The sequence below is a fragment of the Osmerus eperlanus genome, chromosome 5, assembly GCF_963692335.1.
Source record: "Osmerus eperlanus chromosome 5, fOsmEpe2.1, whole genome shotgun sequence".
In the NCBI taxonomy this organism is placed as follows: Eukaryota; Metazoa; Chordata; class Actinopteri; order Osmeriformes; family Osmeridae; genus Osmerus; species Osmerus eperlanus.
The window spans coordinates 1,398,166-1,424,560 of NC_085022.1; the positions used below are offsets into that span (position 1 = coordinate 1,398,166).

Consider the following 26,395-nt stretch of genomic DNA (forward strand, 5'->3'; position numbering starts at 1 on the left):
TCCTCCAGCTCTCTGAACCCATCAACAGCAACTTCTCTCTGAACGGGAATGATGTGATTGCTAACATAGTTTTGGACTATGAGGTGGGTCACGGGTGAAGGACCGCTAGCCAGCACACTGTCATGTTGCTCTATCTTGTTGTTTAATTTAGTTGTATTTATCGTCTTAACTGTGGCTTTTTGAAATGCAGGCAATTGTGTGGTAAAGTGTACAACAGACACTTCAATGTGTTTATTGTATTTCACAGGAAACTAACATCCAAAGAGTTGGAATTACATGCAATGTGATAGTAAGTATTTATAAATATATAAGTCGCATTTCCTAGTTGAAACATTCAATCACACACAGGCTGAGAACCAACACTGTAATAATAATAATAATAAACTTGTATGATGTCTCCACCTTTCAGTTTTCCAAACCCATGATCATATTTATTGAAAATATAAATGATAATCCACCGGTCTTTGCACAAAGCCAGTACTCTCTGAGTGTCAAAGAGGTGAGTGAAGAGATCCTTTGTCTGATTCTGTGGAGTAGCTGAATCCTAACACAGCAACAGGGAAATATAAAACCATATCTTTTGTAAAAACCCCCAAACAGCTGACACCTGTTGATACGTCTGTTGGTAAAATTTCTGCCACCGACAGAGATGATGATCGCCTCTTCTACACCCTGGATCCAGACACAGTAAGAATCTCACTCTTGGTGTGTCTTGATTGGAGATGAGTCTTTTTCAATTCTCATCTTTCTTTTCCCAAATTGTTTGTTCTCACAGGCTGGCTTTAAACTGCAAGGAATCAACACTCCTAATATTATGGTGCAGAGTGTTTTAGACTATGATACCGTCAAAAGTGTGTCGCTTACACTATATGTTCAGGTAAGGTTAGTCTCTTTTCAGATTCCAGATTTATACTGAAGTCAATGTTTGTGCTTTAGAATTGTTTGTGCATTTGTCTGCTGAGGATATTGGTTAGATCTGTGTGCATTGTAGTTTCACATTTCTGAACAGCGTCAAAGTTAGGTTGAACTTCTGCCTGGGTTCTGGAAAGGATCAAGTGTGTTTTATGGGGCTGTGATAACAGATTCTACAGCAAAGCAGTGAGTGACGTACTTTATGAACACAGGCTGTTTGTGGTTCCAGGACACTCCACCAGGGGGCGCCCCGGGGGGCGGACCATCATACTCAGCCTCGGCCACCATCCTGGTCACCATACAAGACATTGACAACCGTCCTCCGTGGTTCCAGCCCTGCACCTCCACCGTCGTGGGCACAGCCAAGATCTGCGTCAGCCACGGATACTCAGGCCAGGTCAACCTCACCGTCCAGGAGGTGGGCAAGCAAGGCCCGGGGAGGCCCTCTGTGTTTATCTCTCTCTCTTTTTAGATATATTTTTGGCCTTTTATGGCTTTTTTGGAGCGAGACAGTTAGATGTAGACAAGAGGGGGAGAGAGGGGAAGATATGCAGTAATGACCCAAGCCGGAATCGAACCGCTGCGTGCAGCCCTCAGCCCGTATGGTAGGCGCCTACACGCCCTACCCAGTGAGCGACAGGGTCGACCTGAGCCCTCTTTCAAGGGAACACTGAACCGCTTGCGTACACTCACACATCCAGCAGCAGCTTGTCTCTGCAAGACCTCCAGACATCTGGAGAAATGTTTCGCCAAAACTAAAGTGCTTGAAACTGCTGCAGCCCACAGGGAAGTATTTACTGAGTCTGGAATCTCTGTATGTTGATTGAATGTTTGTCTGGGGTATGTTGCAGGTTGGTGCGTTGTCCTTACAACCTGGACCAGTGTATGCCATTGATGGAGACTCTGGTATAAACGAGAAGATGACATATAGCTTTCTAAGTGGTAAGTATGTACAGCTTAAAATACCATGCAATTTACAGTAACAACAGCATTTAGTTCGAATGTCATACTGCATATTTGTCTTGTTTTGTCCTTAAAGGGAACGAGGCGGGCATATTTGAAATCAATGCAAACAGTGGGAACATCACGATGACAAAGCCAGTGGACTTACCTGGCCCTCTGGTTCTAACAGTCCTGGTAACAGATGTTTCATTTGCTCAGTTCAAACACCACCCAGCCTCTAGTCAACAGTGTCTAATATCCAATTACACCAGATACTTTCAATGATCTTTATTTTATTTTTGATCAGGCCATGCAGCAAGTGGACAGCGATAAGTTTGCGACCGCCACAGTTACCCTGGAAGTTGTGAAGAAGAGTTTGAACCTGCCTACGTTCACCCTGCCAGAGTACAAGGGTTTCATCTCAGAGGACGCCGGCCAGGGCAGCATGGTCCTGGCCGGGAGAGGCTCCACCACGCCGCTGAGAGTCCTGGCCGCCGACAAGGACTTTGCAGACGTGGGCTGTGTTCCTTGCGGTCTCCCCGGGCTGTGTTCCTTTCTCCCCGGGGTTTAGGCTTGCTCAAACAGTTTACAGACTTGTGCAGGCTGGTTGGCAGCCGTTTGAATAACCCAGTCTCTCGTCACACAGGGAGTGAACCCAGATGTGAGGTATGAAGTTCTCAGGACAACAGACTTCTCTGCCACTCCGCAAGGCTTCATCCTGTTGGCCAAAGACCTCAGTCCAGGAACTGTGACCATACAAGTAAAAGCGTTAAGGAGTTGAACAGTTTCATCAGACTGAAGTGTGTGCGTCAGTCATGCCCTTTGTCTGAGTCATGCCAATCAACCCTTAGTATGAACCTTTCCTTTTTTCCTTCTCAAGTTAAGAGCTGTTGACTCATCAAATGAAGAATCAAGCACAGCGCCATTAGTCGTAGAGGTTACTCCAGGTGAGAGAGAACTAATGTCCTGACATATTTACAGAGCCATGTTGATTGCAAACCAGATTGCTTTCGTCTGCATGCCCGCATGCTACGCCCGTAGCGCTGCCTTGCCTTGCTCCTGGGTTGTGTAGGGGTGTGGGAGAGCTTGCTCGCTTGCCTGCTGAATGCAGGTGTCCCTGCTTTCTCTGCAGGAATTCCAACCACAACCACGGCAACCACATCCTCCACAGACATGACGCCCACGTCCGTAGACGTGACCAGTGACACCACGCATGCACCTAACTCCTCCACCTCTAACCCCAGCATGACCTCTCAAGACAGTCTCACTTCCACCTTATCAGCCCGTACAGAGAGTCCTACAGGTAGAACCACTTCCTCCTCACTGAATCTGTCCCCATGACAACAATCTTGGATAACAATGATCCCTTTTTATACAGGGGGACAAAAAACACACACACACACACACACATGGAGACACACACACACTCAGAAATCTATCTGGTGGCTTTCTGCTCAGTAACACTGAAATAGGACTCAATGTTTCATGGTCAAAAATCGATCTCACACAATCAGATTGCTTTAGACTTCCCTCAATCAGACTGCACAATCAACCACACCTAGCCCAAATTCAATCGGTTTCTGTTTCAAATTCAGTCTGCTCCAATTTCTCTCATGACCTTTGACCCCCACAGAGGGTGTCCTGGGGCCGGGGGGAGATGGGTACAGTGTGGTGGACATGGTGGCGCTGGGGGTCAGTCTCGCCGTCCTCCTGGTCATCTGCATGGTGGTCATTGGACTCCTCGTTCTTCACCTCCAGAAGGGAAAAGCAGCCTGGAGGAAACTGTCTGAAGCCAGCATCTTCCGCAGCTCTGTGAATATCTTTATGAATAGAGAAAATACTTACTTAGTAAAAAAATTTTTTTCCATTGATTGCGATTTGAATTGACAGTATTTGTAACTGTGGAGTTGACAGGCTGATAGGTCTAGATAAGAAATATGTTTTGTAAACCCTGAGGTCTGCATCAAATTATTAATTATCACAACACTAACTTTTTAGGTCTAGGTTACCTTCAGTCTGGCCTCCTTCTCGATGATCCTCATCATCATGTTTGTCCCCTCATGCAGCTGGGAGCGGGCTCCGGCGGGGCCAAGGAGGGGGTGCAGTACACCAACGAGGGCTTCCAGAAGGACGATGACGCCAGCAGCACCGGCTCACACGTCCCAGACGAGGTGGACGTCCGGCGGGGAAGCGGCCCGGGGGCAAAGGCGGTGGAACTGCCCCAGGAGGAGGTGGTCCCGAGGGCCTCGGCCCCGCTGCACGCCCTGCTCCCTGACAGCAGCAGCCTGGACGGATCAGACCCGGCGGACAGCGAGAGGGAGGTGAAGCCCATCCTCACCAAGGAGAGGAGAGTGGAGGAGGGGTACAAGTCTGTCTGGTTCAAAGAGGACATCGACCCCAACGCCAAGGAGGAGGTGGTCATCATCCCTAACAACGCGGACCGGGACGGGGATGATGAGGAGTCTCTGGGAGGTGGGGAGGAGGAAGATGATTTGCCACGCTCGACTCCGAAGGTGTTCTTTACTAACGCTGATGTGGACAGTGGACTTGAGGGTCAAAGTAACCAGGAGTCCGATGATGATGAGATTCAAATATCTGACCTCTAAGGAGGAAAAGATTCTGTCTCTCCGAGAGAACTGACGGGTAATGTTGCTCAAGTTCATCCCCACTTGAAACATCACAGAAATCAAGGGTCTTATTTTCATTAACGACACGTGATTAGATGTTGACCTCTGCCAGTATAAATTACTTGCATTGATTTGATTAGTTGCATTTTGGTCTTGCATCACGTTAAAGCTGGCTAGCTTTTGACCAAGGACAATCTTAGTATTTATCACGTCTCTTAAACTTGGCAGAGCAGTTATCAAAAGTGTTAGTTACTATTGTTTATCTAACGAACCAAGCTTAGTTGCTTAATTTTCTAAATGTATTTTTGTGTATGCCACTTAATATGTTGCAATATGAAAATGGAGGTGTGGTTTAATACGTTTCTATTACATAATTTATTGGATGCCTACTATAGTTCTATCTTTGTAAATATGTAACAATAATGTAAGTCAAATCTATAACTAGAGAGGGTACAATTTCTGGGGAAATTGTAGGGTGTGCTTGCTTGCGTCGGTTGCACAGGGATCCGTTTTTGAATGACATTTTTACAACTGATTTCTGTAGGCCTATATTTTATATGAAAATGCATACCTTTTTTTAGCATTTTTTTTTTGCTGCTCATTTACAACTGAAAATACGAGTGAAGTGTAGAATGAAATAGATGTCTTCTCATTTCCCCTGCAAGAGGCAGCCTCATCGTTGAATCAAAACGAATAAATTTGGCAGACCGGTGTAAAAATTGACCTAATCTCTATGACTTAAACGTCATTTTAAGTTTTTCCCTTCTCGTGATATTTTCAGGCATGTAGCCTACTCATTGCATTCATTCATGAATAAAGAACCCCCTTTGAAGATTATTCTACGACGTTACCCGGCAGTAGAAGATGGAATCGCGATTCAAACATCTGCTGAATGCTGAACAGCATTCTCACAATAATAAATATATATGTGAGAGAACAAAGGTTGTGCTCTCGCCGAAGGCTTGAGCACACCCAATAAACATTCTAAAAGGTTCCAAAAGAGTAAAAGGTTTCCAACATAGTATTCATTTTACCAGTCTCAAAGGAGACTAGTAGCTACTTAAATAACTAACAACACAAAGCAACAAGTCACCCATTGTTACTGCTTGTTTATGATACGGTTCTCGATACCAACAGTGGTGGCTGTAAAACTTAATACACCGATGACCACAACCGCCCGTTGTACTTTAATCAAATAATCCATACACAATAATCGTAAAATCTTTGTGAGAAGGTAGTCCAGCCTCCCTAATGCTAGATTTACAACACCTAAACAACACCGAATTTTCATTTTGCAGAATGTGTATAATTCCCTCCCAGTACTTTGTGACTGAGGCCACAGAGCAGAGTGCAGACAGGATCTGCAAAGGAAACTACCATTTCCCCATAGCAACAGCGTAACCATAACATATGCTGATAACCACAAGTTCTGTTCCACCCATCAGATCCGACCGTGGAGACAACATGCAGGACACGCCGAGGCCAGACAAACAGGAAGTCTCACTTTTGATGACTTTCACAATTTAAAAGAGATTCTGAGGTGTTCTATTTAAAAAGACAATTGAATTACTGTGTCGATAAACAATTTCAGAGCATGGCCGATGTCTGATTGTTGGGATTTGTAAAACATTGTTAGTAATTATTGGGATACGTGACTATACTTTAGAAACAATAAGTTGACTAAATAAAAAACAAAAACTTATGTTTGGCAATCCCTCAAACGGTACTTTCATCATGACATGTAATGTTAGGTCAGTGAGTAGTTGATAAACATTAGAATACCACAGTTCTGCACAGTGATCCAATGCTTCCCTCCACTGGTCAGTGTGGACATACTGTGCCAGCACCATCTACAGTGGAACTGCCTTTTATTCACTACAGTATGGGAACTTTATACATAATTCAATACTGAATCTTATTTCCTTAAATCCTTCAAGAAAGTCCCGTATAAACTCACGCCATTACGCTCTCACTCCATCAATCTATCACTCCATCACGCGAGGAGCAGGCCGTCCACACAGAGGACGTGTGGCTGCAGCAGGCGCAGGATGGGGCTGAGTGGAGCTCCAGCCAGGCAGAAAGCCTCGTCCACCAACAGGCCCCAGCCCCGCAGGGTCAGCAGGGCCCGGGCACACACGTCCCTGGAGCCCCACACCGTCACCAGGCCAGCCCGCAGGGGGCTGCCCACCAGCCCAAACCTGCTCCTCATCTCACCCATCTGCACGGCAAACTCCTTCACCGAGTCCTGAGGAGAGATGACAGGGCAGTGTGAGGGGGCTGGGGGATGACAGGGCAGTGTGAGGGGGCTGGGGGATGACAGGGCAGTGTGAGGGGGCTGGGGGATGACAGGGTAGTGTGAGGGGGCTGGGGGATGACAGGGCAGTGTGAGGGGGCTGGGGGATGACAGGGTAGTGTGAGGGGGCTGGGGGATGACAGGGCAGTGTGAGGGGGCTGGGGGATGACAGGGTAGTGTGAGGGGGCTGGGGGATGACAGGGCAGTGTGAGGGGGCTGGGGGATGACAGGGTAGTGTGAGGGGGCTGGGGGATGACAGGGCAGTGTGAGGGGGCTGGGGGATGACAGGGCAGTGTGAGGGGGCTGGGGGATGACAGGGTAGTGTGAGGGGGCTGGGGGATGACAGGGTAGTGTGAGGGGGCTGGGGGATGACAGGGCAGTGTGAGGGGGCTGGGGGATGACAGGGTAGTGTGAGGGGGCTGGGGGATGACAGGGCAGTGTGAGGGGGCTGGGGGATGACAGGGTAGTGTGAGGGGGCTGGGGGATGACAGGGTAGTGTGAGGGGGCTGGGGGATGACAGGGCAGTGTGAGGGGGCTGGGGGATGACAGGGTAGTGTGAGGGGGCCGGGGGATGACAGGGTAGTGTGAGGGGGCCGGGGGGTGACAGGGTAGTGTGAGGGGGCTGGGGGATGACAGGGTAGTGTGAGGGGGCTGGGGGGTGACAGGGTAGTGTGAGGGGGCTGGGGGATGACAGGGTAGTGTGAGGGGGCTGGGGGATGACAGGGTAGTGTGAGGGGGCTGGGGGATGACAGGGTAGTGTGAGGGGGCTGGGGGATGACAGGGCAGTGTGAGGGGGCTGGGGGATGACAGGGCAGTGTGAGGGGGCTGGGGGATGACAGGGTAGTGTGAGGGGGCTGGGGGATGACAGGGCAGTGTGAGGGGGTTGGGGGATGACAGGGTAGTGTGAGGGGGCTGGGGGATGACAGGGTAGTGTGAGGGGGCTGGGGGATGACAGGGCAGTGTGAGGGGGCTGGGGGATGACAGGGTAGTGTGAGGGGGCTGGGGGATGACAGGGCAGTGTGAGGGGGCTGGGGGATGACAGGGCAGTGTGAGGGGGCTGGGGGATGACAGGGTAGTGTGAGGGGGCTGGGGGATGACAGGGTAGTGTGAGGGGGCTGGGGGGTGACAGGGCAGTGTGAGGGGGCTGGGGGATGACAGGGTAGTGTGAGGGGGCTGGGGGATGACAGGGTAGTGTGAGGGGGTTGGGGGGTGACAGGGCAGTGTGAGGGGGCTGGGGGATGACAGGGTAGTGTGAGGGGGCTGGGGGATGACAGGGTAGTGTGAGGGGGCTGGGGGATGACAGGGTAGTGTGAGGGGGCTGGGGGATGACAGGGTAGTGTGAGGGGGCTGGGGGATGACAGGGCAGTGTGAGGGGGCTGGGGGGTGACAGGGTAGTGTGAGGGGGCTGGGGGATGACAGGGCAGTGTGAGGGGGCTGGGGGATGACAGGGTAGTGTGAGGGGGCTGGGGGATGACAGGGTAGTGTGAGGGGGTTGGGGGATGACAGGGCAGTGTGAGGGGGCTGGGGGGTGACAGGGTAGTGTGAGGGGGCTGGGGGATGACAGGGCAGTGTGAGGGGGCTGGGGGATGACAGGGTAGTGTGAGGGGGCTGGGGGGTGACAGGGCAGTGTGAGGGGGCTGGGGGGTGACAGGGCAGTGTGAGGGGGCTGGGGGATGACAGGGCAGTGTGAGGGGGCTGGGGGATGACAGGGTAGTGTGAGGGGGCTGGGGGATGACAGGGTAGTGTGAGGGGGCTGGGGGATGACAGGGCAGTGTGAGGGGGCTGGGGGATGACAGGGTAGTGTGAGGGGGTTGGGGGATGACAGGGCAGTGTGAGGGGGCTGGGGGATGACAGGGCAGTGTGAGGGGGCTGGGGGATGACAGGGTAGTGTGAGGGGGCTGGGGGGTGACAGGGTAGTGTGAGGGGGCTGGGGGATGACAGGGCAGTGTGAGGGGGCTGGGGGATGACAGGGTAGTGTGAGGGGGCTGGGGGATGACAGGGCAGTGTGAGGGGGCTGGGGGATGACAGGGTAGTGTGAGGGGGCTGGGGGGTGACAGGGTAGTGTGTGAGGGGGCTGGGGGATGACAGGGCAGTGTGAGGGGGCTGGGGGGTGACAGGGTAGTGTGAGGGGGCTGGGGGGTGACAGGGCAGTGTGAGGGGGCTGGGGGATGACAGGGCAGTGTGAGGGGGCTGGGGGATGACAGGGCAGTGTGAGGGGGCTGGGGGATGACAGGGCAGTGTGAGGGGGTTGGGGGATGACAGGGCAGTGTGAGGGGGCTGGGGGATGACAGGGCAGTGTGAGGGGGCTGGGGGGTGACAGGGTAGTGTGAGGGGGCTGGGGGGTGACAGGGCAGTGTGAGGGGGCTGGGGGATGACAGGGCAGTGTGAGGGGGCTGGGGGATGACAGGGCAGTGTGAGGGGGCTGGGGGATGACAGGGCAGTGTGAGGGGGTTGGGGGATGACAGGGCAGTGTGAGGGGGCTGGGGGGTGACAGGGTAGTGTGAGGGGGCTGGGGGATGACAGGGTAGTGTGAGGGGGCTGGGGGATGACAGGGTAGTGTGAGGGGGCTGGGGGGTGACAGGGCAGTGTGAGGGGGCTGGGGGATGACAGGGTAGTGTGAGGGGGCTGGGGGGTGACAGGGTAGTGTGAGGGGGCTGGGGGATGACAGGGTAGTGTGAGGGGGCTGGGGGATGACAGGGCAGTGTGAGGGGGCTGGGGGATGACAGGGTAGTGTGAGGGGGCTGGGGGGTGACAGGGTAGTGTGAGGGGGCTGGGGGATGACAGGGCAGTGTGAGGGGGCTGGGGGATGACAGGGTAGTGTGAGGGGGCTGGGGGGTGACAGGGTAGTGTGAGGGGGCTGGGGGATGACAGGGTAGTGTGAGGGGGCTGGGGGATGACAGGGTAGTGTGAGGGGGCTGGGGGATGACAGGGCAGTGTGAGGGGGCTGGGGGATGACAGGGCAGTGTGAGGGGGCTGGGGGATGACAGGGCAGTGTGAGGGGGCTGGGGGATGACAGGGCAGTGTGAGGGGGCTGGGGGATGACAGGGTAGTGTGAGGGGGCTGGGGGATGACAGGGCAGTGTGAGGGGGCTGGGGGATGACAGGGCAGTGTGAGGGGGCTGGGGGATGACAGGGTAGTGTGAGGGGGCTGGGGGATGACAGGGTAGTGTGAGGGGGCTGGGGGATGACAGGGTAGTGTGAGGGGGCTGGGGGATGACAGGGTAGTGTGAGGGGGCTGGGGGATGACAGGGTAGTGTGAGGGGGCTGGGGGGTGACAGGGCAGTGTGAGGGGGTTGGGGGATGACAGGGTAGTGTGAGGGGGCTGGGGGATGACAGGGCAGTGTGAGGGGGCTGGGGGATGACAGGGTAGTGTGAGGGGGCTGGGGGATGACAGGGCAGTGTGAGGGGGCTGGGGGATGACAGGGCAGTGTGAGGGGGCTGGGGGATGACAGGGTAGTGTGAGGGGGCTGGGGGATGACAGGGTAGTGTGAGGGGGCTGGGGGATGACAGGGCAGTGTGAGGGGGCTGGGGGATGACAGGGCAGTGTGAGGGGGTTGGGGGGTGACAGGGCAGTGTGAGGGGGCTGGGGGATGACAGGGCAGTGTGAGGGGGCTGGGGGATGACAGGGCAGTGTGAGGGGGCTGGGGGATGACAGGGTAGTGTGAGGGGGCTGGGGGATGACAGGGTAGTGTGAGGGGGCTGGGGGATGACAGGGCAGTGTGAGGGGGCTGGGGGATGACAGGGCAGTGTGAGGGGGCTGGGGGATGACAGGGCAGTGTGAGGGGGCTGGGGGATGACAGGGTAGTGTGAGGGGGCTGGGGGATGACAGGGCAGTGTGAGGGGGCTGGGGGGTGACAGGGTAGTGTGAGGGGGCTGGGGGATGACAGGGTAGTGTGAGGGGGCTGGGGGATGACAGGGCAGTGTGAACACCAGTCAGAAACAGAAAACACCAGTGATTGATGTTGTGGATGGAGCGTCAGCTGTGTGTCAGGTTGCTACCTTGGCAGCTTTGAGAGACTGCAGCTGTGGCTCAGTGAAGCCCTGTCCTCTCAGACTGGAGAGGTCGTCCTGGGAGAAGCCGAGGGCGTCGCCTGAGAACACGACTTTGAGCTCCTTCCAGGCCTGCTGCCCTGAGGCCTGCTGCCCTGAGGCCTGCTGCCCCGAGGCCTGCTTCCCCGAGGCCTGCTGCCCCCAGGCCTGCTGCCCCGAGGCCTGCTGCCCCCAGGCCTGCTGCCCCGAGGCCTGCTGCCCCCAGGCCTGCTGCCCCGAGGCCTGCTGCCCCGAGGCCTGCTGCCCTGAGGCCTGCTGCCCCGAGGCCTGCTGATGGAACAGAAGTGCAGAGGGGACTCCTACAATGGCAGAAATACAAACAAAATGATATGGTGACACAAATTTAGGACGATTCTTCATACCGAGCTACAAAGCTATACATGTGTGTCAAGTCCATCCAAAACAATACCTTGTTGTGAAGCCTGGAACACATCATTTCTGTCCGTTGACAAGAACAGCTTTGCGTCGCTTGATTGTAAGCTCTCTACGTTGTCATCTTTGTTACAAAAGCAAAACCTGCCGATAGCAAGACCTGCACCCAGGTAATACAGACACCATCAACCATAAGACACTAAAGTCCCAGACTACAAGGTAATAAAGACACCATCAACCATAAGATACTAAAGTCCAAGGTAATACAGACATCATCAACCATAAGACACTAAAGTCCCAGACTACATCATGTAACCACTTAAGTTGGGCGAACCAAAAGCATTTTATTGTATATTTCAAAAGCCCATATATTAAATTTGATATGTGTACTGTAATCACTGTAAAGAAAAAAAGTCTGACTTTCAAATTGGAAGTACCATAATGCTTGACACTGGCAATGATCTTTGAGTTGATGTCCTTGCTGTAATTAGATAACAGGATCACATCAAACAGCAAAGTTTCTGCTGGATTTTTGTCCATCAGTTTTTTGTTCACTTGCTGCACTGCCTAACAGGGAAATACAAATATTCAAATTCAGTTGCTTACTCGACTAGATGTCTGACATGGTTAATAGTTAATACATTGACCACAACAGGCCATTTTCTGCAAGAACCTCTGTTGCACCGAAAGCTGTGACCCATCAGAAACCGTGACCGCAGCTGCACATGCGTGTACAATATTTTGAAGTTTAACTTCTTTCTTAAGCAGTAACAGTGGGGTCACATATTCTGACAACTTACCCAATGTGCTGGTCCATTACATATTTAGTTATTTCTTTTCTTTACAGTAGAATATGATTATTTAAAGTTTTAAATGTAAGTCTAGTGTAAGGTTTTAGGTAGGTTATTACAAATGTAACTCGTGCATGCAGTCACAAATAAATATATGTTTAGAAACATTTCAGAGAAAAGGTACCTAAATATATTTGATTTACTTTCAGATAAACATGTTACTACCGCGAATAATCATGCGGTCGCAGTTTCTGATGGGTCACATCTTTCGGTGCAACACCTCCTGCACCAGTGTAACCCAATAGGCGGGTGCGTCTTGAATCCTGTAGTTGAATTGTGTTTTGTTTTGGTATCGATGCCCGTTACCTCGATGAACGAGAACGCTGGCCCCTTTTTCAGAAGGTCTGGTAAACCTGGGTCTTGTTCCATCTCTGAGTCAAAGACAGCTTGGGATGACACTGCGACAACAACGGCTTGAGATGACCTCTGCAGGAGAAAACACAAAACATGTAGCAACTAACAAAACTTTCAAGTTCAAGTAAGCCTATCAATACATTCACATACTACATTTTATTCTTACCTGTTCAACATCGGTATTGCGCACGATTGAACACATTGTTTTTGATAAACATGTAAGTTGCAGAAGGATTTATTTTTCTTTATTTACACTTCCCTTGAAGTGGACTTTTGCAGATGTGAGAGGATCGCCTCTGACTATAATTTGAGTTTGTATAGCCTATTAACAATATGCGTAAAGTCTGGGCTTTTGTGTGTCTTTCGCAAACGTAATGTTGACAAAAAAAAACAACTTGATCACTAAAGTTGCACTTAAAACTAGCTAAGTGTAGATATCAAATCCGTCAGCTGATGTGCTGTTCGATTATTATCTTTTCCGTACTGTACTCTTGACTATCCAAGCCACAGAAATACTGCCACCCACTGAACAGGAGTAGTATCGTGTGCAAAATATTGACTTGTCATATATATTTTATCCAACATACCAATGATTACGATAATCATTAGTCTAAATTCACGCTGATGTCATTAATGAAAATTAATTAGCCTTTTTTTTGCCATATTGGTCTCCATAAGATAAGCAGCACATGCAATTGGCTGATGGGGAACATCATTTTACATAGGGATGTAACTAAACCGGTTCTATTGTGTAATTTCTGTGTAAATTAAATAGTCGTATGTTTCTGAAACAGGAGAGTTAGCCACACCAGGATGATGTATTATTTGCTGCAAAATACAGTAGCTGACACACAAACAGATGTTTGTTTAAGATCCACAGGTGGTGTATTTGTGCATTCCAGTGTGCACAGGTGAACACACACACATCTTAAAACCTCCTGGTCACACACACGCACACAAGGACTCTTACAGAATGTGTCATTGTGTGTACTTGAGGTGTGGTGCTCTAAGTTAGCATTCAGAGGACATGCAAGACTGTGGGGCTTTCATGACAGACCACGTCACAGAAACCCACCAGACGATGTACGGTCCTCTACATGGATTGAACACATGAATGGGCTCAAGAAATAACAAATGATTGGAAAATACTTCAAGCAAATCAAGAAAGAAGGTTTTCTGATACAGGATCTTGTAGTCAGGTATGAATCCATTTCTCTACTGTTTTCTCTGCCATCACTTACTTCTCACTGTTACAGAACCAGTTCACTCTGAGCTTAAACTGCACATGTAGAAGTACACTTTGTTGTATTAGTAGTCATTCAGATTCTTTACAGTGTGTTCCTGTGTTGTGTCCAATCCAGCAGGCGTTATGACAAACATTTACAAGAGCACAATGACACACAATCCTCAATTTTCTTGAAACCCCACAAAAAAACGTGCGGCCCAGTTGTAGACTACGAACAGGGTGCATCAAGTAAGATGGCCTGTCAGATAGATGTTTAGTAGCTGTCTGGATATTGCCACCAGACAGTTTCCTCTTAATGATCAAACAAAGCAGTATGTTTAAAGGCCGACCCAGCTACTTAGACTGGGAAGGAACTTCCTTCCGTGACTTGTTGTTATCCTGTAGAACTCCCGCTATCCAGATCATTTCAAGGGTAAAGAACTAATTCAACACAGTCGTCAAGTAAGGATACCATCTGGAATACACTTGTAACCTAACAGTGAGTTTTTCTCTCTCTGTGCTAGATAACATCGTTTTAGAACACTTTATTCACACTTTTGAACGTTTTATAGTTCCTACAATCCATGATTTACCTTTTTTAGTCCATTGTTGATAAGAGATTAGGGCACATTTCATTTTTAGGCAAGCTTTTATCTCTCAAATAACACTTTTCAGATGATCTTTTACTCTCATATACTTACTTACTTTAGCTACTAAAAACCCTTCCAGGGCTTCAGGGCCAGTGTATAGTAGAACTCAGTTTGTCTCAAGCTTACAATGTTGACACATCCAAACGTTAGTAAACTCTAACTCGACATGGTCTGCTTCCTACAGCTTGTATTTTACAGCCTATAATCTTAAAACTGTTTTTTTTCTGTTTCTTAACCGTAGAAAACAATTTGATCTGTTGATGAATCATGCTCTCAGTTGTAAGGTGCTGTATCTGTAAGCACACCCTCAAGTTGTTTGCCATTGGCGTAGGCCTGTCTCTGCTAAGGCATGAACGGTTTTGCAGTGTGTGTGTGGAGTGAGGAAGGGATGAAGTGGACCTGAGATTTATAAAGAGATAGCTTGTCTTGTGGCTTCTCTAATCCAACTCTGAAACATGAAACATCTGTGATTCTTTTAATGAGAAGGAATGTTTGGGTGCGCTGTGCGCTCCTTGGCCAACAGAGGGCGCTGCAGTTCAGGCCACCTCAGCAGTGACGATGGTGCGAGTTTCATCCGTCAAGACAGGAACCAAGAGCCCTTAGGACTGAGCTAGAGGCTTCTCCTCGGCACTGTGTTTCTGATGTTCTGCTCTCACTGCTTTAGGTATCTGCTACCTCATCTCATTCACCATGCCTCCCCAGTCCCACCCAACTAAAGCCAGAATCCCCACAACCACAGCCTCCCACTCTAACAGCACCTCTGCTCCCACCTCTATCATCCCTGACTTTATTTCTCAACTCCTGGACAAAATCCCTTGTGAGTACACCAGCATCCTCTTACTGAGCTCGCTAAACCCTCTGGCCTGGGTTCTGCCTCTGGCTGCCTCCGTCTGCCTCTTACTGCTTTCATCTGCCTCTGTCTGGCTCTCTCTACCTCCATCTGCCTCCCTTCTGCCTCCCCCTGCCTCTTTCCGCCCTGGTACTTTGTCTGTGATGGAGCACCGTCTGGGCACCTGTTCCATCCCATCAGATCTAATTCCACGTCAAGCGCACATTTCTTCCCTCTCAATTTTCACTTGTTACAAGTTTATCTCTGCTTAATCCTCCCGGCTTTGCTGCTGCCTCATGCTTGTCGTGCGTGTCATAGCGAGGCACTTCTGTGTTGGATCTCAGGTCGATAGTGAGGCACAAGTATTTTTTTGAAACTCTACTTGTTCTTTACTCTCTCTGTCTCCGTCGCAGTGCCAAGATGGGCCATCTATACAATAGCTGCCGTGATCCTCTTCTTGTTTCTGGTCTGTATTTTGTGTATCTGTGCCAAATGCTGCTGCAAGAGTAAAAAGAAACAGAAGAAGAAAGACAAGCAGATGGATCTGAAAGGCCTGAAGGAAACCTCAACCTCTGCACTGGTGAGTGAGTAACGTTCTCTATGTGCAGGAACATTCTACGGGTTTTATCGTGTTGTAAGAGTAGTCTAGATAGAAACTGTATGAAGTGTTTGGTTGGGGATCTTAGGGGAGTGAGTGTGATTGGCTGGTTACAGTAGTAACTCCTGTTGACGGGCAGGTCCAGCCTGGGGCAGATGAGGCGGTCTACGGATCGACCAAGGAACCAAGAGGACAGCTTCTCTACTCCCTGGAATACAACTCACCCCAGTCCGAGGTCAGGGCTGGTGACACTGTAGTGGAGGGGCTTCATCACACACAACACAGGAGTGGCAAAAACGTCACAGCTGTTCTATCAAACGTTGCATTTGTAAATGTCTGGTTCCTCGTGCGTGTGTGCTGGCCTGGAGCTGTATCTGAAGCAACCGTGTTCTCTTTCAGCTCACTGTGGGGATAAAAGAAGCTAGAGGGTTGAAAGCCATGGACACGGGGGGGACTTCTGACCCTTATGTCAAGGTCTACATCAGCCCCTCCAAGTCCAAAACATGCGAGACCAAGGTCTTTAGGAAAACCCTAAACCCAATTTTCAATGAACTCTTCACATTTAAGGTACTGTTCAGTTCATTTAGTTGTGTTTTGATTTATCACATCTTTTACAATACATCGTACATAACATAAATACTACTCAAATTGTTTAATGAACCAGACTAATTGTTGATTTTCTGTTTGGCTTGGTTTACTCAGTTTAATGTACAGTTCATCTGTAATTACTGCTAATTTCTGACTCGTATTTAATGCTCAGATCCCCATGGCAGAGCTGAACGAGTGCACAGCAGTCATGCAGGTCTTTGACTTCAACAAGTTCACCAAACACTGCATCATAGGCGAGATCCGGTTGCAGCTCAGCACCGTCGACTGGAATCACGTCATCGAGGAATGGCGAGATCTGACGGAAGCGTCCAAGTTTGATGTTCGAAACTTGATCTTTTTCTCAAAAGAATATACCGGAAATTTAACACTACTCTTCCAAGATTTTCTGACGCTGCCAATTGAAATAGTATTATAAACTAATATAAGTAAGACTGTGGCTACACATTTTCTGCTGTCATCAATAACTGTAAGTCATAGGCTATATGGATGGCTCTTCTGCTTTTATGATTACAGAACGAGAACCTGGGAGAGATATGTTTCTCCTTGCGCTACGTCCCCACTGCCAGCAAGCTAACTGTTGTCATCCTAGAGGCCAAAAACCTGAAGTCTATGGATCCAGGCGGGTCATCAGGTCAGTTCTTAGCCTGCCTCTTCGAGGCGGTTGCTTGGTGACACTGATGCCACAGAGGATAGGCTCATCGCTTGTTAAAAATAATTTAAGAAAATATCAATTAGCGTTCCTTTCAAATAACCGTTTATTTTTCTTATTCTGCGTATGGGCAAATCACCTGAAGAACTCCTTTGATAGGCCTAGGGGAGCTACTTGTTAAAGTAACCTGTCAAAACAACCTTCCTGTCCGTGTTTAGATCCTTACGTGAAAGTGCAGCTCACTTTAGATAAGAAGAAGTGGAAGAGAAAGAAGACATCGGTTAAGAAGAACACTCTGAATCCCTACTTCAACGAGTCTTTTGACTTTGAGGTGTCGTTTAATCAAATCAAAGTGAGTACAGTAGGTTTGAGTGAACCCAAAATAGGTTCACGGACATACTGGTGCAAAGTCTGACAAGTTCAGCATGAGAGTAACTGTCCTGTTCTCGGATGTTTGTCCAGAGGGTTCATCTGGTGATCGCCGTATGGGACTACGACAAGATGACGCGAAATGACGCTATCGGCAAGATCTTTCTGGGATGCGACGCGTCTGGGAACCAGCTGAGACACTGGGCAGACATGCTGTCCAGCCCTCGCAGGCCCGTGGCTCAGTGGCACACGCTGCTGTCAGCCCAGCAGGTGGACAGCACCCTGTCTCTCAAACGCGCCATAAAGATCCCGTTCATGGATAAGAGTTAATAGACAACGGTTACCGGTAGCCAACTATTTACGCTAACATACCATACTGCACATGTAAATAATATACGCTTCCAGGTTTTCATTTCAAATGAGTTATTAACAAGCTGTTTTTGTATATTGGAAATGATTGAATTTAGTATACTTTTTCCATTACAACACTTTTTTATAGTCCTTTATTACTGAATACTGCTTTAATTGTACAGACACTGAATTAGAAGGCTCCTGAATGAAGTCATACTGTATACCCAATTTTCCTGCATTTACCTTCCCTTTCAAATTGGTGTCAGGAAGATGCCCTTTCTGCACTTTTATAACACTGCCCCTAAAGATTTGAAATAAATTAATCTGCTCTTAATTTATTCTATTTGCACATTCCCTGACCTATCTCAAGGGATGTGTGCTCAGCACAGCAGGAACATCGGGGAATCAGAACCACCACAGCAGCTCTGCTCTCTCCTGCGACAGCAGGAACATCGGGGAATCAGAACCACCACAGCAGTGTCAGCTCGACACACACAAGCCTGCACCTTGTTCACCTAATTAGCATGAGTCCTCCTGGTACTGACAACAACAACAGGTTTCCCTACTTCAGCACCTATTCAGCCTCGTCAAGACCTCCTCATTAGGATGCTGGGATCCTGAAAGAGCCCTATCTGGAAAGATTACTCTCAGGGGGTGCTGCTTACGTCAGCCTTATTAAATATACATTTTAAATGACATTCTACAAAAGGCTCATGTTGTGTAGCTTACAAAGCAGTAAGATTACAAGATGCCATGCAAGTAAAGCAGCTTTTATCAAATGCACTTTAATTTATAGTGTCCTAAAGGAACAGAGTAGATTTGGGGTCCATGAGCACTGCTTCCATGATGGGGGAAGTGGCTAGGCTCAGGTGTGTTCCATGAACAGAGGGGTTTAGGACCCAGTGAGGGCTCCAGGGACCGTAGGTCATGACTCAGTGTGCTTTGAACTCACCCTGCTCTGATCCTCACGCTATGGAGCCTGTTCTGAACAGGCTCATGACACAGCAACGACTGGGTGACCTATGGTGAAACACAGGAGGATGCTCAAACAGCCGGCAGGGGCCCTGCAACCTTACCAGCTTCATCCAGTCAAAACCATCCCTATACAGAAAGAGCTATTTAGAAAATATTATTTATATACATGAAACCAGACCAAAAAAGTCAGTAAGAGAGTCATTAGAATACAAATAAAGATTCTGATGTCTGTGCTGTGTCCTACTGTCATAATGTTATCCATAATCTCAGGCTCTGTCTCCAGCTCACGGTAAATGTCGTTTTAAGCAGGTAGCCCATTCAGCAGCCCGGTGTTAGTGACAGAGACAGGGGAGAGGAGGCAGAGAGGACAGCCCCACAAGGCCACTGTCTTGGCAACAGGCTGGTCAGGACATCTTCAGCTGTTGGGCAGACTTACTGATGCACTTCTTGTACCTGAAAATGAATAGCTAAGCAGCTTGGGCTCTTTGAGATGTAAATGACACCACTTACCCAGTGTGTTTATATCCTAGCATTAATGTCCACTAGACAACATTATATCCCAATATCTGTTTTAATCTCTTGGATTGTTTTCTCATGCTAGGTTTGCTGGTGAGTGTAGCAGGGTAGTAAGAAATAATTATGAAGAAAGCTGCATGTTCTACCCAGACGGTGAAGAAGCGTTATGGGAGTCAGATGGCTGAGCGGTTAGGGAGTTGGGCTTTTAATCAGAAGGTTGTTGGTTCGATTCCCGGCCGTGCATAATGACGTGTGTCCTTGGGCAAGGCACTTCACCCTACTTGCCTCAGGGAGAATGTCCCTGTACTTACTGTAAGTCGCTCTGGATAAGAGCGTCTGCTAAATGACTAAATGTAAAATCAGGATGGCACCTGACATCCTTGAGTATTAAAATACCTCAAATGCTATTATTAGATATTCAAAAGAATTGCAAAAGTAGGCCTTTGTTAACACACATTATAATATGAGGGTCACTTCACTGGCACCAGATGTGTCAATAGCTTCTGTGTTTGAGTAGCACAGTGGCATCATCTGACACTTGTTTCCAGGGGCAGCACTGAGCTGTCCAATTAAAGCCTGTCTCATCTTGTGTAGGGTAGCTTATACTGCAACCTACAACGAGCTTAGTCAGTGATCCCAGGAAATGAGAAGATACTAAATACCTACCTGGTACCTGCAATAATCTATCACCATCAACATAGGTGAGTTTTATGATCTTTCTAAACAAGTGACGTGGTCTTGTATCTCTTCATGGTGATTATTTTATGCTTTGTTGCATTCAACTGAACCATTTTGGATGAGACGGGCAACTAAGATAACTTATCTCGGTGTTATCTCGGTGTGATGAAAACCCAATTTACTGGTGACATGAACAGAATGTAATAGTAGTTTTCCTTGATTCATGATTTTGTTCTTTTTCCTTCACAAATTTTGTGTAGAACAATTATTTTAGGAACTGTAAGCTTTCTAAAAGGCAAACAACATTTTTTGGCCGACAATACGCGAGGTGAACACAACCAGAGACCACATTCACCACAATTCCGGTCATCGTGATGTTGAGGGGAGATGCGTTCACGTGCGCTTCACAGTGCTGCAGAGCGAGACCAGTGGATGGCCCGGGCTAGTGCTACAGTACGCTCCTCCTTCGGTCGCGGAGCTAGTAGTAGCAGCTATGGACTCTACTGTGTTACCGAGAGGGTTTCCACAGGTCTGGTTTAAAAGTTTGGGTCTGTTACTTGATAACAGATCGCCATTAAACTAGCAAGCCAGACAGCTAGCTAGTTAGTTATAATGCAGCAAAGACAGCTCTGTCTGGAAGAGCAGTACGTAGTAGCTAACCAGCTAGGTAGCTAGGTATCATTTGGAGATTTCAGCAACATTTCAAGAAAATGCTGAATTATCTGGCAACGTTGTCAAGCGTTATTATAAATGTAGTCCGACTTCATTCACAATTAGTACGCGTCTAAAGACTCAATCCATTAACTGGTAGTGTGTAGCTTGCTGTCCATCTCGCAAGATAGCCAGCCTAGCATTGTAGCATGAACTACATAGACAACAAGCCAGCGACGAGCTTTCAAGCTAACTGCACATTATGAGTCATACGTATTGGCAGGTCCTGGCCACGAACGAGTTGTCATTCCTCTGTTTTTGATGTGTGGGATACCTTCCGAAATAAATCGCTGACACAGGTAGTGGGCGCTGTAATGATAGCTGACGTTAGATTACCGCACCGGGCTGCACACTCGAAAGCACACAAGCCTGTAGCTAGCTAATTAGCTACCTAGCTATGATGGCCATCGGGAGCACTGAGACCTGTATTACAAACGACGGGCAACCTCACCGAACGCTTGACATGCCTCTGTCAACAGGAGGCAGAACATGGAAACCGTGGAGAAATTGAACAAAGACCTAGTTTCACATAAACTGTTGGATAATAAGGTGCTTTCCAAACAGAATGGCAGAACAGGTAACGTTAAAATTTGCGTTGTGCGATTGATGTTGCTAACTCAGTCACCTGTGTTAAAAGTTAACTGAAGTTGCATGAAAATACCTATAACGTCTCAGATTACAAGCCCTTGTCCTTTGAATTGCAGGTATTGCCAAGCATCTTTACAACACATTCAAAATACACACTTTGCAGATTCAGTCCATAAATCGCTCAGAATGTGCCACTGGTAAGTCTCGTCTTCCTGGATACACCGTTACAGACAATACAGATACCTAAGAGCATAGTTAAACTCTTGAGAACCACAAGCAATACTTGATTACATTTTAGCCCTTAGTATTTACTGTTATGGGGATAGTATAATGTAATTTAACAAACCGCATACATATTTACTGTACTGCAGTTGGTTTTTCCTGCGATGTCTGTTACTCTGTAACCGTGCTGATCCAGTTGTGTTTCCGTTGATCTGGTTCCGTGCGCCAGGCTCATGTCCCAATCTGATGATGAGTAGGAACGAACAGCAGGACGTCCGCTCGGCCCCCCTGGCCCCCTCGGCCCCCTCGGCCCTCACCCCCCAGCTGCCCCCCCGCGTCCACCGGCCCCTCTGCCTCTCCGTGTCCTCCGACAGCAATGGCCGCTTCAAGACCCTGGAGACTCAGGAGTGGAAAAACAACCTCAAAGCTCAGGTACTAACAGACAGTCAAACTGATTAAAACTCCTAAAACACAGTCATGTTTCAGGTATCAAGCGGGCAGTCTAAATGCAAGGTCATTGTGAACAGTGACATTCTTGGGACATGGCAAGCGACAGCTACTTAGTAGGCATAAACTAATATTTAAGAGTGTCACAAATAAGGACAAGAACAGCAGTAAAACACAAGTAGCTGTTCCAGAGCCAGGAACAAGTACATTTACATTTAGTAATTTAGCAGACGCTCTTATCCAGAGCGACTTACAGTAAGTACAGGGACATTCCCCCCGAGGCAAGTAGGGTGAAGTGCCTTGCCCAAGGACACGTCATTTTGCACGACCAGGAATCGAACCGGCACATTTCGATTAATAGCCCGATTCCCTAACCACTCAGCCATCTGACCCCCGTAAACCAAGTAACCAGGTAATGTGTTCATTTAGCACTGCAGGCACTCCCTTTATATCCAATGCAAATCGCAGCGGGGATTTGAACCTGAGACTTCTTGATCTGCAGTTAAGTGCTCTACCACTGAGCTGTACCTCCCCTATACATTAGCAGTACATTACTTCTGTAAAACCCTGCAAATGAGGGTTTTCTTTACGTGTTCTGTCTGAGATCCTGTTGGATCACTCTCGTAAGAGACTTCATATGTCTTTTGCTATTTTACAGTATATAATATTGTAACTGAGACTGTTATTGTTGCATAATGCCTGGTAGCTGACATGAGGTTACCTGGTACTGTGCCTGGTTAACACAGAGCGTCCGTGACTCTGACCACCTGAATGCTGTTAGGGCCTCTGCCCCCTTATTCGCTGTTCCACATGCACTATTTGTATGTCATTTTGAAAAAAAAAACAGTTTTCTAAATGAATAAAATGGAACGTATGGCTTGGAACGTAAACAGATGTAATGTCTCCTCTCCGGGCACAAGATAAGCATCCACCAGCCAAATGCTGCTAAAATATACGAGAGTCTAGTAGATTTTCTACACTCGCCACCCCCAAAAAATGGTAATCTAGTGAGTGGCTGGTCAAATTTGAACATCCACTATCCATTTGGCTGGTGGACAAAACATGACGACACGTGCCCCCTCCTGCCAGTGCTGTGTGGGTGCTGGGCTGCTGCAGCTACAGTGTGGATGTCCTGTGTTGCAGATGGAGCAGGCCCACAGCGCCGGGGCCGCCAGCAGCACCGGCTCCCTGGAGAGAGCCTCCCTGTTCTGCGCCTCTGGCCTGCCCAGCCCGGTGGAGACCCTCACCAAGAGCAAGTCCTCCAGTCGCTTCTCCCTGTTCTCCCCTCCCTGGAACAGCAGCTCTGAGTCCGACTCCAACCCCCCCTCCCGCTCGGGCTCCAAGAAGCTGCGGAACTACAGTCGCCGGGCGGCTACCGGGCCGGCTGGCGTGGGCGGCAGGACCCCCGACGCCCCGGAGCCCAAGCCCAGCGGCCCCGAGCACTTCCAGTACACCGAGCCCGTCATCTCCAAGGTGACGGACTACATCTACGTGGGCAACCTGAACGCAGCCTACAGCGGGCGCACGCTGTGCCGCAACAACATCGACATCATCATCGACATGAGCGGCCTGCCTGGAGAGCCGTGCCCCAGCCCCTGCCTCAGCCTCATCCCCTGCACCTGCTCCCGCGGGGCCCGTCACAGCTGGTCCCGCCTCAAGGTGGACATAGCACAGGTCCCCGACGCACCGGGCGAGAGCCCCGCCCTCAAGCAGCGCTGCTTCGACGACATCAACGGCTGCATCGACGCGTCCACGGAGAAGAGGAAGCGTGTGCTGGTGCACTGCCGTGACGGCTACTCTCTGGCGCCCGCCTGCATCATCCAGTACCTGATGGTGAAGCAGAACATGAGGCTTCTGACCGCCTACGAGCTGCTCAGAGCCAAGTACCCCCTGAACATCCGAGAGTGCCACCAGGACGTGCTGGTAAGCCTGGAGAGGGCTCTGAGGCCGGGGGGCAGCGTGGACCCTGAGGGCTTCAAGCAGGCCATCTCCCGGAGGGTAGCCTGGTCCTGACGGGCTCACACACTCTGATCATCTGGGTTTTGTTTTTTTGGTTCATTGTACGGGTATTTGATTGGTTTTGGTTTTGGGGGGTTTTCTAGAGTGAACTACGGGCAGCTTTACATGTTGTCGTTAGACTAGCCAGTCAGGTGTAGTTGTCACACCCGCATCACAAAAGTTGTGAAATGGAATTGCTGCTGGTGTTGCCATTGAACAGCCTGTGAATGTGATCTGGGATCTCCTTTAGTTTTTCTCTCCATTTCCATACGAGGAGACAGAAAAGATGTTCTGTGTACAGCTGCTTAACTAAGTCAAATGATTATGTTCTAGATTCCAAGAAGTGAGCTAAAAAGGATGCCTTTGGCCGCTCATCTTGCAGCCATGGGTCAGGTTTGGTTTCAGGGGACTACGAATATGAACAGAAATGCTTGGAAGACTCAGGAGACCTATTGATGTCATTCCAATAAGCTACAAACTGCTTCTGGTGCCTGGCAACAGAAGACTGGACTTGTTACTGGATAATCTGCCCGTCTCCTGGTGGGTGGAGGGCACTGGAGGGGCCACATGCTGGGAGACTTTGCACATGGATACCTGTTGCTGTACATGGGAGCCTCTACTCTTACCATCTTAGACACGGACAATATGGGATCCTCAAGACATTTTCCATGGTCACGAAACCAGTTGGAAGATCATAGCTGCCCTCTGTGAGGAAAACTGTCTTAAACAAAGTGACATTCTTTTAACCTTTTTTTGACGTAGTGGTGCTTGGAAACTGTGGCTTTGTGATTTTAGCTTTGGTGTATGCAGTGAAACTGGTGGTCAGTACCTTTTTTTTAATACAAAGTCAGTATTAGAATCAGGCTGAATAACGATTCAATGTGTTATACTGCAACAGATCTAATTGCACTACTCACAAGACTCCAGAAATGCACCGTTTGGTAGGTTGTAGTGAGCGGACAGTGCTTTAGCCAGTTGGATCACTTTTTGAGTTTACATGACTTCTCAAAGACCTCTGGATTTCAATTAATGTAATAACATTGTGTTACATTAAATTAGGTAATTACATAGTGATCTAGTCTAGTTAATTACATAGTGATCTAGTCTAGTTAATTACATAGTGATCTAGTCTAGTTAATTACATAGTGATCTAGTCTAGTTGTTTCAGTTCTTAGCCTCCGGAGTGGTTGCAGTGTCACAGAGGAGGAATAATTTAGCTTCTCAATAACATCCATGTAGATATTTCTTGTCAGGTTGTAGTACATTTGTGTTAATCTGTGGTGATTCTATATGAAAGGAAGCTGGAGGTTTGGTGCTGTGGTTTGGGTTGGTGTCTTGTGACGATACAGTGACACTTGCACACATTGTATGCAGTTGTTGGGCATTGATAACGTTTTTGTTCACTTTCCTATTGATGCTATTAATGTTTTATCAGGACACATGATGTCATGATATTACGAAAGAATCTTCTTCTGTGAATTGGTTTAATGCTGTAACTTCTGTTGGTGATAAGTCGCTGTATAGTGCTTGTATTTTTACAAATGCAAAATGTGGTGACCAATCATCCATGTTGATTATGAGGTATTTTGTTTTCTTCTGTTATTAACTACTTTGGCCATCGTTTCCCTTGACAGAAAAATACTTTTTTTTTTTTCTTAAGGCAACCACTATAGCGTTTTACTCTTTAAAACTGAATTTATGTTCTAGTAAAGATGATTTTGGCCAAAAGTGTTCTGGATGTTTCAACATGTTACAACTTGTTCTCAGGTGAATTCTAAATGGTCCATAATCTTCTGGATAATTACGAAATTATAATATGTGAAGCAATGTATTTCCTGTGTCATGTTTTTTAGAGTCTGATGCATTTTTATGTGTAAATATGATAGGGAAATGCATATTATTCTAAACATTATCTCCATAACTCTAAGATGTGTGTGGTCTGGTTTGTTGATTAGATCAGTGGTCTGTGAGGGTTATTATTATGAAGTGCTGCCATCATATTAGATATTCTGGGGTCTGTTTCCCCCATGTTGCAACCCTGTCACATTTGGAAGGAAGGGGTAACAGTTTACATGAAAATTAAGCAAAGTTGCAAATACAAAAATAAAAGATCCTCTATACACAAAAAAACATCCATGCTTCAAAAAAAGAAAAAGTCATAGCAACGTAGTGTTGGTTTATATGTCCAGTGTACTGTACGTCTGTGTGGTTTATATGTCCAGTGTACTGTACGTCTGTTTGGTTTATATGTCCAGTGTACTGTATGTCTGTGGTTTATATGTCCAGTGTACTGTACGTCTGTTTGGAAACACGAGCCACTTCCTAGTTGGCCTCTGCCAAGTTTCACACTATCAATAGCAACATCCGGGGGGATTCCTGAAGCAGTTCACAGTTGTCTTTATAAATTCCTGTCAACCTAATTGGATGCAAACGTTTGAGTTCTGAATCGTGTTCCATTAAGGCAGGTAGACCTGACAGCCTGCGGGGAGGTCTTGCTCCTGCTGCTCAGTTTTGGGGACATTTATTAAGATTCAATAAAAGAACATTCATATTAAGTATGCTTCAAGGAAGTTTTAAGTG

General features: G+C 48.3%; 4 protein-coding genes and 1 long non-coding RNA gene across 9 annotated transcripts; 3 read left to right on the plus strand and 2 right to left on the minus strand.

Moving 5' to 3' along the window:
• The first annotated feature begins 399 nt into the window (after positions 1-399).
• Positions 400-4,460, plus strand: cdhr5b (cadherin-related family member 5b). 2 transcript variants are annotated; one of them, XM_062460939.1, is made up of 12 exons: positions 400-499; positions 601-687; positions 776-877; positions 1,142-1,330; positions 1,764-1,854; positions 1,952-2,049; positions 2,162-2,368; positions 2,501-2,614; positions 2,735-2,801; positions 2,987-3,157; positions 3,488-3,666; positions 3,921-4,460. In XM_062460939.1, exons 1-12 carry the CDS (start codon positions 422-424, stop codon positions 4,458-4,460), a joined length of 1,923 nt encoding a protein of 640 aa, XP_062316923.1. In that variant the 5' UTR covers positions 400-421. The 2 variants fall into 2 exon arrangements, with proteins under 2 accessions (XP_062316923.1, XP_062316924.1); XM_062460940.1 differs by lacking the exon at positions 2,987-3,157.
• LOC134020739 (uncharacterized) lies at positions 1,312-3,999 on the minus strand. The gene is made up of 3 exons (XR_009930440.1): positions 3,864-3,999; positions 3,473-3,674; positions 1,312-1,815 (listed from the first exon to the last, which is right to left on the minus strand). It is a non-coding gene; the product is annotated as an uncharacterized LOC134020739 (long non-coding RNA).
• Positions 4,461-5,570: 1,110 nt separating the features above from the next.
• On the minus strand, positions 5,571-12,809 carry LOC134020734 (cytosolic 5'-nucleotidase 1A). Its single transcript, XM_062460948.1, has 6 exons — positions 12,567-12,809; positions 12,353-12,472; positions 11,633-11,762; positions 11,233-11,355; positions 10,773-11,122; positions 5,571-6,726 (listed from the first exon to the last, which is right to left on the minus strand). Exons 1-6 carry the CDS (start codon positions 12,600-12,602, stop codon positions 6,475-6,477), a joined length of 1,011 nt encoding a protein of 336 aa, XP_062316932.1. The 5' UTR covers positions 12,603-12,809; the 3' UTR covers positions 5,571-6,474.
• Positions 12,810-13,079: 270 nt separating this feature from the next.
• On the plus strand, positions 13,080-18,014 carry syt8 (synaptotagmin VIII). 4 transcript variants are annotated; one of them, XM_062460943.1, is made up of 9 exons: positions 13,081-14,124; positions 14,940-15,092; positions 15,518-15,684; positions 15,842-15,937; positions 16,102-16,269; positions 16,463-16,630; positions 16,825-16,942; positions 17,179-17,312; positions 17,423-18,014. In XM_062460943.1, the coding sequence occupies exons 2-9, from the start codon at positions 14,966-14,968 to the stop codon at positions 17,657-17,659; spliced, it is 1,215 nt and encodes a 404-aa protein (XP_062316927.1). In that variant the 5' UTR covers positions 13,081-14,124; positions 14,940-14,965; the 3' UTR covers positions 17,660-18,014. The 4 variants fall into 4 exon arrangements, with proteins under 4 accessions (XP_062316929.1, XP_062316927.1, XP_062316928.1 ...); XM_062460944.1 differs by having other exon boundaries at positions 13,081-14,087; XM_062460942.1 differs by having other exon boundaries at positions 13,082-13,599.
• Positions 18,015-20,139: 2,125 nt separating this feature from the next.
• LOC134020732 (uncharacterized) lies at positions 20,140-25,922 on the plus strand. Its single transcript, XM_062460941.1, has 4 exons — positions 20,140-21,137; positions 21,265-21,345; positions 21,600-21,802; positions 22,961-25,922. The coding sequence occupies exons 1-4, from the start codon at positions 21,050-21,052 to the stop codon at positions 23,828-23,830; spliced, it is 1,242 nt and encodes a 413-aa protein (XP_062316925.1). The 5' UTR covers positions 20,140-21,049; the 3' UTR covers positions 23,831-25,922.
• The last annotated feature ends 473 nt before the right edge of the window (positions 25,923-26,395 follow it).